This window comes from Amphiura filiformis, chromosome 16 (genome assembly GCF_039555335.1).
Source record: "Amphiura filiformis chromosome 16, Afil_fr2py, whole genome shotgun sequence".
Classification (NCBI taxonomy): Eukaryota; Metazoa; Echinodermata; class Ophiuroidea; order Amphilepidida; family Amphiuridae; genus Amphiura; species Amphiura filiformis.
In genome coordinates this window covers 6,424,945-6,437,165 of record NC_092643.1, presented here as the reverse complement: position 1 = coordinate 6,437,165, position 12,221 = coordinate 6,424,945, and the positions used below count along the sequence as shown (strand labels likewise).

General features: G+C 34.6%; 1 protein-coding gene across 4 annotated transcripts in view; it reads right to left on the bottom strand.

The window, feature by feature from the left end:
• LOC140135462 (cytoplasmic dynein 1 light intermediate chain 2-like) overlaps window positions 1-11,535 on the bottom strand; it is a 58,700-nt gene extending 47,165 nt beyond the window's left edge. For all 4 annotated transcript variants that reach the window (XM_072156968.1, XM_072156969.1, XM_072156970.1 and 1 more), the window contains exons 1-4: window positions 11,445-11,535; window positions 11,275-11,348; window positions 8,615-8,731; window positions 4,352-4,582 (exon numbers count right to left, since the gene is read on the bottom strand). In XM_072156968.1, coding sequence (XP_072013069.1) covers window positions 4,352-4,582; window positions 8,615-8,731; window positions 11,275-11,348; window positions 11,445-11,521 — 499 coding nt within the window. In that variant the 5' untranslated portion in view covers window positions 11,522-11,535. The remainder of the gene's footprint in view (window positions 1-4,351; window positions 4,583-8,614; window positions 8,732-11,274; window positions 11,349-11,444) is intronic.
• Window positions 11,536-12,221: the final 686 nt, after the last annotated feature.

The following is a 12,221-nucleotide window of genomic DNA, read 5'->3' as shown; positions in this document are numbered from 1 at the left end:
ATTACATTGCCAACATTTTGAAAATACATAAAAAAATGCATCTTTCGGTAACTCGTGCTACGCCATATTTAGTGCTATGAAAACGAAATGAAAGAAAAAAATTAGTGGGGGATTATTTAAAATGTGTTGGATGTTTCTTGAAGACCATATTTCAGAGATATAAAATGTATCAAATTTAAAAGAAAAGTGCCCATGTTTAATAAAATAGGCCCACTTGGAAAATATCCAAGTTGAACAGGAGTTTTTCACTTAAAATACACTCTCCAAAGAAACTTTAAAAAAACCCAAAATGTTAGAAAAATGCGAAAAAAGTTTATAACTTGAACCTTACATCTGTTTGGAATAATATAAAAGTTAAAAGAAATATATATTGGCAATTTCATTTTTTTGAGTCATGTCCACTTTTGCTTGGAATTGCCCATATATACCTGTTGAATGATAACTGAATCCTGGGCATGCCTTGACTTTTGAGAGGAGCAAGAGCAACCACTCTCCTAAAATTAAACTAGCTCTCCTCAACTTTAGAAGAGTAGATTGTAATAAAACTAAAATATATACAGCAAATCATGTGTAGCTGTAGAGACATTGCAGTGAATTGAATCATTGGCATTCCTTGACTTTTGAGGGGAATGAGAACAATCACTTGAAATTCTAAGATAAAAGCTCTCCTAAATCCTTGCCATTCCTTGACTTCTTTTTTTAAGGAATGAGAGCTATCACTTTACTCTATAATTAAAAGCTCTCCTAAATCCTTGGCATTTCTTGACTTTTGAGGAGAATGAGGGCTCTCCTAAACTTCAGAAACAGTGAAAGCAATTGCTCTACTAGAATTAATTTAAGCTCTCCTTTTTTCAAGAAAGTAGTGCAACTAGCCAACTATTAACTATTAACTATAAATCCAAAATATTTACTTCAGGTGCAGCAATAAACATCACCAAAAGAGACAGATTGACAATTGAATTCTTGACATGCCTGGAATAAAAAAAATTACTCTCCTAAAATTAAAAGCTCTCCTAAACTTTAGGAGAGTAGCGTAAAGTAAATAAAACCATGATGTTTACTCCCCTTACAGCAATAAACATCATTAGGAGAGCAAAACGCAGTTGGAGAAAAGGACTTGTACATATATGTACAGATTGATAATCCTTGACATGCCTGGACTAAGGGGAGTAAAAGCAATCACTCTCCTAAAATTAAAAGCTCTCCTAAATTTCAGGAGAGTAGCTCAATTGTAATAAAACTAAAATGTTTTAAATTGCTCCCCTGACATGAATAAACATTCTTAGGAGAACTGATGAAAACTTAATTCTTTAAGATCTGTATTTCAAGCCCCCCTTTCTGAAGAGCAATCTGCCTCCTGCCTCTCCACCCTGGTTGGACCCCTGCACACTTCACCCTTAAGTTTGGTTGAAATCTACCATTTACTGAAAGGCCTGAATTGTATTTTTTGTTATATCCAATAGACAGATGACAACACAGATCAGGATCTGGTAACATCTTGAGAGTATTCTTCATCGCCACATACTAAACTTGAAGATTGTAATGTCACCAGCCCTATGTGATCACAGGCATACACATCCATGTACATGTTAGCCTTTTTTTTTTAAATATCAAGGCTAATCTATGCATTAAATTATAAAAGTGCTGTAAATCCAGGTTTGATAGGGCATTCCAAATGCCTGAAGAGTGTGGGAGAAATGATCTGGTTCTGTGGGAGCCCAAGTTGGACCTTGGAATATTCACATCAAAGTTGTGCGATCTGATAGAGCACCTGAGGCAAGGGTCAGCTTTAAAAATGGCCCTTTAAAAATACACCAATACACTGTACATACTGCAGTTAAAATTACCTAGATATAGGAGGGTGAAAATAAAAAAAATGTGCTACCCAGAATGCAACACTAGTACTTAAACCTAGGCAGAATATTTAAGAAGTAAAAAATAAGATTCAAAATATTAAAAAGCGAGAAAAGTGTGAATGCCACAAAACGCTTTAAAAACGCCGGAAAAAAATCAAATTAAAAAAACTCATGCCCTCTATAGTTCAGAACACAAAAGTTCTATTTTTAGATCGTCAACAAAATTGCCGACGTACATAAAAGAAAAAATGAAAAATTTGCCCTTGAATTATGATTATAGTCAAAATATTTCAATATGTCAAATATAATGATATTTGGCTGTATGAATTGGACTGGAAGATTTCTGTGTCCATCCGTGAACTCATTTGCAATGGAATGTCATTTTTTACAAAAACCATATTGTAACATTTGCTGAGGAGGACACCCTCAATATTTTTTTTAATTCCGGTTTTTACACAATTGTAATGTACTTTTAAACTAAGATACCCTGCAAAATTCAAGTCAGGGTCCGCATTAAGCAATTTTATTTGTGTAGCAAAAATGCTAACCAAGTTTGGGAGCGAATGCTTATGAATGGTACAAATTTGCTACACATAGCATTAGCAAATGATGAAAATTGTGTAGCATTTTGCTACTGCTACAAAAAAAGTATGTACAATTGCAGACACTGCTTTAGGTGCTGTAGTTTCCAAATTACGAGATTTTGAATAAAATTATTACGATGGAAATATCTTCAAATATGGGAAAGTTTGGAAATATGTTCATAACACAGTATGTACATGGCATGCAGGACGGTCATACACACACATCAAAGGATCGTACCGTAGCGCATCTGACGAAGTAACACGCATTGGCCCTGGTAGTAAATTTGTCTCAAAATTAAAAGAGGACATCTGACACTGACAGTAAAAATTAACATTTTACTAATTTATTTATTATAGAAATGTTACAATCAGTGTTCGATTTTCATCTATTTTTTTGTGTAGCAAAAATTGCTACTCACTTTCAGATTTGAGTAGCAATTCCAAAATTTTGAGTAGCAGTTTGTTTTCACCATATTTTATAGATTTTTTGTATTTTCTTATCTTCTCACAGATTACTCAATCCCAGTAAAAAAAGAAAAAAAAATGTTATGCAACTGCAGTGTTGCAGACCGAATGTGGTTCAAAATTCGCACCTAAACTTCCTAAGCTGATTATCGTGTGCCCTTTCTAAACGCAAATTTTCCTTCAGTAATCAAGAGAAGTCCTACATTTTTGAGTAGAGGAAACTCACTAATTTATTAGCTGAAGCATTAAAATAATGTGAGGAATCTATGAAATCCTAAAAATTTTGTATAATTTTGGAAGATTGTCACCAAGGACACACAATATTTCCATCTCACCACTGAACTATACACCATATAAACAGTGCTACTTCTATGACGTCATAAAATTAATATGCACGTTTTTAGTTATCTGGTAATACATGGAAGTTTGTAACACAACACGTCATGGAAAAAAAAAATTTGCATACAAGGGAGGATACTGTATTTAGTTTAATGGCGTAAACATCACGATTTAGGGACTTTTGGGTCATATTTTTGTGGATTATTTTCTTGGAAATAGAATTTATGGAAACATTTTTGATTTCGACAAATGGCAACTTGCAAATGATGGTATATCAGCGTGGTTCACGATCGCAAGTAGGCATTTTCCCCCAATTTTTTGGGATCGCATTTTTTGCTACTGGTCTGTGTAGTTGAGTACCGGTAGCAGTTTGTAAAAAATGACTCGCATTTTGCGATGCGAATCCAGGTAAATCGAACACTGGTTACAATGTGGCTTTGAAAAGCACAGCTTTTGCACTAGTCATGATGTGGTTGTAATGGCTGTTGAATTAGTCTTTTTGAAGTAGAACTTTACTTCATGAAATTTGGCTAACTTCTACAGAATAAAGCAACATTTTTACAGTAAGTACACTGCTTGGGAACTTTGTGATGTGATTGCGCAATCATCCGAGTACACATAAGGCCAAGTAAAAAAACAATTAGTTTCTCATCTTAACTTTTTTCAAAAAGGAGGATAAGGGCACTTTTTTTGCCTTTTCCAAAACAACAGTTTTTCTCCAAAGACGATAGATCTAGTGTCTTTTTGGCAGACTTCCATATGCCCTGCCATATGTTTTTAAATGTTCATTATTTCATACAAACTAACTGCAAATGAGACTAGACAGCGAAAATCAATCGAAATTTCATCTTTGTTTTTTTGTTAACAAAAAAAACCCCTTTTTTGATGCAGCAGCAAAAAAAACAATGTGGGCGGGGATGAGAAACTAATATATTTTTCATACACACAAAATCGCTGGCCAGGCCAGTACATCACTTATGGCTTTTTATCCCTTTTGTGCACCCCATTCTATATCCCACCACATTATGAGTCACGATTGCTGTATAATTTATAGCTTGTTTGAACAAAGTATTATTCAATGAGAATCAATTTCATTTGAAGACTTACATTTTTGTTCCAAATCCTGCATCTTTTCTGGGTGTAACCTTAGTGTGTCTATGTGCCGTCTCAGCACTTCTGTCCATTTGTTCAAGTTCTCCATTATGGTCCATGGTTCAGCCATATCTATAACTATTACTCCCATGGTGTGCTCAAAATTATCTGGCGTGAGTGAAAATTTTAAGAGATCATAGTGATCCTCGTCCCCTGCTAGAATCCATACTCCGCAACGTGCTGTGTCTGAAATTCAAGAAAAGAAACATTTACATTGTATACTTAAAAAAAAGCTTAATAGTATTACCTTCTTATTCCATGTTGGTTTTTTAAGAACCCTACTGTATATGAAATAGAGCCCGGCAAACAAATTAAAAATTCAATTGCATTTTTACAGCCCAAATCACATATTTGGGTTCCAAGGGCATTTTTGGACATAAAAATAAAATAAAGAGAAAATGTAATTTAATTTTTGTTGTTGCAATTCCGTTTTTTTAACGGATTTTGAGAGTCCATGGACCTGGAGCCAATTTATAGAGTCATTTATGATTTATTAAAAAAAAACTATTTAAATAAAATTTAATCATGTGGTGTGATCAAGCAAAATTAGTCTGTCAGACATACCATATTTCCTCGAATAAACGCCCCCCCCCGGGCGTTGCATTTTCCAAACGAAGGGTGTTTATTAGAGGTCATTTTAGAATGATAATTCCCGATAAAATCATTAAATAGGTAAACTTAAAAACTCACGCTGAAATGACGAACTACAAACTAAAAACACTGACTTCAGGTTCACTTCCGACCTGATTGTCGATGCCATTAGCGACCATGTGTGCAACTTGGTAAGCTTACTACACAAGATAGCATGGAAATATCGGCATCAGCGTTCGAAATTTTGGTTGTCCGGTTGCCCGGGACAACTAAAAAAGTCGCCGGACAACCAAAAATACTGATTCGGTTGTCCGCCGGACAACCATAAATCTAGCCAAAAGTCACATTTGTAGGCCTACGGACAACTAAAAACTTAGACGGACAACCAGAAATTGTAATCTGGTTGTCCGTGGGACAACCATTTATTTTTCCTAAATTCGAACACTGATCGGCATTTTTGAAAAAATTGGTGGGGCGTTTATTTGATGGGGGCGACTATTCGAGGAAATACAGTTCAATTTTCTTAAGCATTTGCAAAGCTACATTTCGCAGAAAACCCCATTGAATTTGGACGACCAGTTCAAAAGATGTGAGCAGTTAAAGCCATGTGTTTTGAACTCGACATGCAAAAAGGGTGGCGGCGTTGCATTTTTCCAGATCCTTTCGCCAAATATGTTTATAACTTGACAACCACATGTACTACAGACATAAGTTTATTGTGAATTTAAAGCTGAAACTCCATACTACAATGTACATGTACATGCTGTGCGAAATTCATTATGTGTGTTTTAGGGTGTTGGAGATATGTCCATTTATTTTTGGAATATTCAGGGTGGCGGTGGCTGAGGAAGCGGTGGCCAAGGTCTTAGCCAGCCATCTGTCTTTAAGACGGCCTAAACTAATTTTAGACGGGTGGATTTAATGGATTTTACAGATGTGATAGCTCTAAAACAGATGATTTTATGGTCAAATTTTGGTGTCTGCTTGGACGGGTGGTTTCTGATTTCTGGCTAAGACTCTGGCGGTGGCTGAGGAAGCGGGCTGTACAATCCCTATGGAAGTCACAACATCATGAGCATTGCAGTTTTTTTTTTAAGTATCCATAAGTAAAGAGGTATTTATAAGCTATGTTTTAGGGCAAAGGTGGGGTCAAACAATACCCCTACAATTTTTTAATGGCATATTTGGATTGCTCATGCAATTTCCTTTCAGGAAATGTATAGTTTGTATGGGGTGGAGTGCATATTTAAAATTGTATGTCAATTTCAACCTCGGAAGGCGTAAATCAGCTCAAAAAGGCTGCGCAACGCAAAATGATGGCGAGTTCAAGACACATGGCCTTAAAGAGTTTCTAAAATAGGAATATGAAATACTTCCTTTGTTTGGCTATATCTTAAAACCAATATTTCCGACTTTCGACTGATCTTGCTTGATCACATCACATATCCACCGAGTTGCAGTTCCTCCTAAAAAAATCGCCATTTTACATCAATCCAAAATGTTATAGACACGCTTAGGCATGTACTTTATGTTGCAAAATCACATGTGTTAAAATCCTATACTCCTAAAGGCCCGGTCACACTGTGACGGACGATAAGCAACGAAAGGTGACGAACGTGAAAATCACAAAATGTTGACGGCAAAGCGACGACAAAAAGAGCAAAAACAAGATTCGGTGACGAGTGGGAACGACCTTTAGCGACAACACGACGGCAAGGGACGAGAGGATGCGGCAGGAACCGGAGACTAGCGACCAAATCCGGACGTTGTCTGGGCGATGAGTGACGAAGTCTCGACGGAACCCGACAACAAGCAACGAGGTCAGACGGCTGGCAGCGGATTTGCTCGCGGCAAGGAACGGCAACTGACGGTGGATTGCGGTGATGATGACGTGACTCAGCAGCCGACATCAAAGCCTGTGTGTGTGCGGGTCGTATAGTCCCCTTTGGCGTTCCCACTCTTCACAACGTTCTGATCATCCACTCAAAAAATATCAATATCAATAATAATCAAATATATTAACATCAATATCAACAATAATCAAAAATAGTAAAATCAATATCAATAATAATCCAAATTATTATCTATATCAATAATAATCAGGATTATTAACATCAATATCAATAATAATCAAAAATATTACACATATCAAAAATATTACACATATCAATAATAATCAAAACTATTAATATCTTTATCAATAATAATCAAAAATATTACCATCAATATCAATAATAATCAAAAATATTACACATATCAATAATAATATAAAAAACCAATATAAATATCAATAATAATAATAAAAATAGTAAAATCAATATAAATAATAATCTAAACTTTTAATATCTATATCAATAATATATTAACATCAATATCAATTATTATAATCAAAGATATTAATATCAATATCAATTAGGCATATTATAATCAAAGATATTAATATCAATATCAATAATAATAAAAAATATTTACACATATCAAAAATAATCAAAAAAATTAATATAAATATCAATAGGAATCGAAATATGAAAATCAATATTAATAATAATCCAAACTATTATATCAATATCAATATATCAATAATGATAAAAAATACTATCATCTGTTATCAATAATAATCAGAAATATTAATATTTTTGATTATTATTGATATTATTTTTCTTTTATATGAACTTTAAAATTGCATCGTGCCGGGTAGTCTATTGAAATCGAACTGACGTCAATAAAACGTCAAACATCGCACAAAAAGACTTGATTAGAATTTACCGTCACTCATCGTGAGTTGCCGTTAGTTGTCGCAGACGGCCGAAATTATTCGTCGGGAAATTTTCAACATGTTGAAAATTTTGTGACGACAAAAAAGTAGTTGTGATTCCGTTCAAATTTCGTTGGAGACCGCAACCCTCATTTCTTTGACGTTTCCATACCGTGGGAAGCCGTCTCTAGTCGGTTTGAGGTCGTCACAATTTCGTTCGTTGGTAGTCGTTGTCAGCGACCATAAAAAAAAAAGACTTGATTAATTTTTACAATCCTACAAATGCATATATCTATCTCATGAATCGCACAAAAAGTTTAAAATCGTTGACCATCTTTTAAAAATCGTAACCCATCGCAGACCACCGTTTCAATGCCGCAGGTACTCGCAAACGATACTCGCAAACAATATCCGTCACTCTCCGGACAAAATTCGCAAGTCACTGTCGTACCAAGATCGTTAGAATTACGTAATTTGGCGCGATGTGTCGTCAGGGTTCGAGATGTGGCGTCGCCTGCCGTTGGTTATTCGTCAATGGACGTTGACAACGACTACCAACGAAATTGTGACGACCTCAAAACGACTAGAGACGGCTTCCCACGGTATGGAAACGTCAAAGAAATGAGGGTTGCGGTCTCCAACGAAATTTGAACGGAATCACAACTATTTTTTTGTCGTCACAAAATTTTCAACATGTTGAAAATTTCCCGACTAATAATTGCGACCGTCTCGCGGTCGCTGACGGATTCGTCAGCGACAACTAACGGCAACCCACGATGAGTGGCGGTAAATTCAAAATTGCAATTCGCAGCTTAACGTCGCTTGCCGTTCACCCCTATTCGTCACTGTGTGACCGGGCCTTAAGTACTTACCATCTCTGTCTTCATCTCTGACATTGAGATAATGATATTCCAAGGCGTGGCCTTTCTTAGGATCTTCTGCATGTTGTAACCTAGCTATAAGAGTTGTTTTGCCCGATTCATCGTCACCTGAAAAACAATCAAATTATCACACATTATAAAGGTCCCTAAAGCAGGTTAGTCTAATTCTGAAAGCTTTTGTTCAAAAAATATACAGGTTCATGTTATAAGAATAATCCAGTAAATTAGTGTGTTACTGAAATGAACTTTCTGTGTTACTCTGTAATATTTGATGGACTATACACAAATGTGACCCCTCGGCACAACTGAGCCCTGAAGTCGCCAATCATCATTTTTGAGATATTCAACCAAAACATTCTGCTTGAAATTAGCTTTAAAATGATGTATATCATGTCTATAGTACGGTACTTGACATTTAAGTGGTGAAAAATCGATAAAACAGTCAATAAATCCTTTGTTTCCTATTGTTTATTGTTAAGTTCGATGGAGCATATCTCAATAGTGGCACTGGCGACATCCGGGCTCAGTTGTGCCGAGGGGTCACAAATGAACTTTTAGTCTTTTTACCATTTTCGCTGGCTTAAGGGATCTAGAATGAGCGTTTATTGCGTTTCGACAGTATTTTTTGAGGGACATGAGAGCACCTCAGACCTATCGAATTGCATTCTGAATACGAAGCATGTCTTTCTGATATCAAATAATTTTCATTTTTTAAAATGAACAAAATAAACATAATTTTTATGATTTTACAAATTTATGATCTGTCACGGATGGAGAAAAGACTGGGAAGAACAGAAACTCCCTAAAAAATTCAATATTCAAAAATGCCATACACATCTTATATTCAGTTTTTATGCCTGTTCATTTAATAACATTTATTTGTGAAATTATTGTACCGGTGGTATCAAGTTCTCTACATTGATAGGATGAGCTAGTTTCAATCTTTATCCAGGACCAGAGCAGCCAGCCAGTGCACATAAAAATATTGAAAAACAAAACAAAACATGGAAACTTACACTGTTTTTTTTTTTTTTTTTTTTGGGAGGGTTGGGGTTGGATTTTTTCAATGTTTATCTGTGCTGGCTGCTCTGGGTTCAGATTAAAATGTGTTCAATAAATTAAATAGCCCAAAGTACAGTGTGAATGTGCAGGGTAAGAAATTTGCAACAAAGTGCGGGAAACCTTTTGGATTCTCCCAGTGGAATTTTGCAAGAATCCATAGATTCTCGCTATATAACTTTGTTTGTATGGTAAATTGAAATAATTACGAGAATCGGTTTAGATTCTTGCTATTTTGTTGACAAGAATCTTTGCGAGAATGGATTCTCGGATTATCAGCAAAATGCTACACAAGTTTCATTATTTGCTACACAATTTTTGAGTGTGTAGCAATTTTGTAACATTCATAAGCATTCCCTCCCAAATTTGGTGAGTATTTTTGCTACACAAATAAAATTGCTTAAGGGTACTACACCCCTCGATAAATTTGTGTCTATTTTTGCATTTTTCTCAAAATCTAATAACACAGTGGTAACAAAAGTTATGTATATTATAGGGGCAAGGAATCCAATTACTACACTAGAATTTCAGTGACCCAAGACAAGCGGCTTGTATAAATTATGATAAGAAATAAGGTACCGCAACAATGTACCTCTTTTCCTATCATATACTGAACTGCTTGTCTTGAGTCACTGAAATTTCAGTAGAGTAATTGGATTCCTTGCCCCATTAATATACAACTTTTTTTACCAGTATGTTATTATTTTTGAGAAAAATGCAAAAATAGTCACAAATTTACCACAGGGGTGTAGTACCCCCTTAATGCAGACCCTGCAGATTAGGGTCAGTTGAATCACAAAAAGTCGCGAGGACAATCAACATGAACAAGTGATTGCTGCCATTTGGTGGTATATGAATGATCGCCAGTTGTAGTAACTACAAATTTCGAACGTTTGAGGACTTGTTCTCAAGTTGTAGAAGGTGCCATAGGGTGTCTGGAGTGTTAATTGTTTTCATTATAAATATCACAAAATATTAATATTGACAATAATTACCAACCTGTTTGACCTCTCCATATATTCATACATTGCTCACCTGTGTTTTCATATCATATTTTGTGGTGAAAAATGATTACAAATGTGTAATTTGCAGTCATTTTTGGAGCAACGATTTCTTCGTACCGACGGCTAAGTGTGTATGTGAATGCACATTAAACACATACAAACACACCCCCAGTACCTGTTGGAACTCCCGGTCGGAGCCGGGAGTTTCAATTATTGGAACTGGAATGATCGCATATGTTGTAAATGTAAGTAGGTAGGTCCATCATTCATGAATAATATACCAGTAAACATAAATGGCCAACAGGTAGAGTAAATGATTGACTATCTGTCACTGAGGAGTGAGGACTGAGACTGCTGCAGTCTAAATAATTGATTATTCAGTGTGCTGCATTATAATTTACATGTTTATATTATAATCAAAACAAACAAAATGTCATGACTGTCAGATTGAAATTACACAAACAATCAGACACCAATCCTGTCCAAACTTGTTATCCACTTCAACAGGCTAAATACCCAATATATAATTAAGACAATCCATCCATCGATTCCCATAAAATGGACAAATCAGACAAAATAAATACTCACCGAGAACGAGAATTGATTTGCAGGATGGTAATTTGGAAGTAGAATGTGTAGACACCTCGCCCAAAATTGACGTCCTAAAAAGAAAACAAACGAAATAACTCATTACCGAATTATCCTCCCAGATAGAAACACTATTTTATTTTCTATTTAAACATTGTCTTCATACTCACCATAAATTCTGCGATTCGTCTTCTGCGTTTTCCATATTGCCAGCGTTTGCATTTGATCTCTCGCCGATGGGTGCCATCTTGGTTTCACCCAAATCCCCGGATTGGTAATGATATGCACAGGGCTGACATTATTGCCGCGCCTATATCGTAATATACAATATATAAAGTATAAATAATAACAAATTTTATAAATCACTTCATTTCTCACTACTCGTTTTTTCTTCCAAATAAATAAATAAATAAATAAATAAATAAATAAATAAATAAATAAATAAATAAATAAATAAATAAATAAATAAATAAATAAATAAATAAATAAATAAATAAATAAATAAATAAATAAATAAATAAATAAATAAAAATATAGACACAGATATTAATACATTTCACAACACGGTGTTTCACGTCTATCTGTGTCTGTGTCTATATCTATCTGTGTCTGTGTCTGTGTCACGTCTATCTATTAAATCTGTATCTGTGTCTATATTTTTAAAATAGCTCTACCATTTATTGGTATCGAGCACTGTATAGCTGTCTGTGATACTTTTACTTCTTAAATAAATAAATAAATATATAAATATATAAATAAATAAATAATAAATAAATAAATAAGTGAATAAATAATATATAAATAAATAATAAATAAATAAATAATAAATAAATAATAAATAAATAAATAAATAAATAATAAAACCAAATAAATCACAAAAAAACAAACAAAAATTGATTTACACAGAAAAAAAATGGCCTACTTCTTTATTATGCATTGATCTTAAT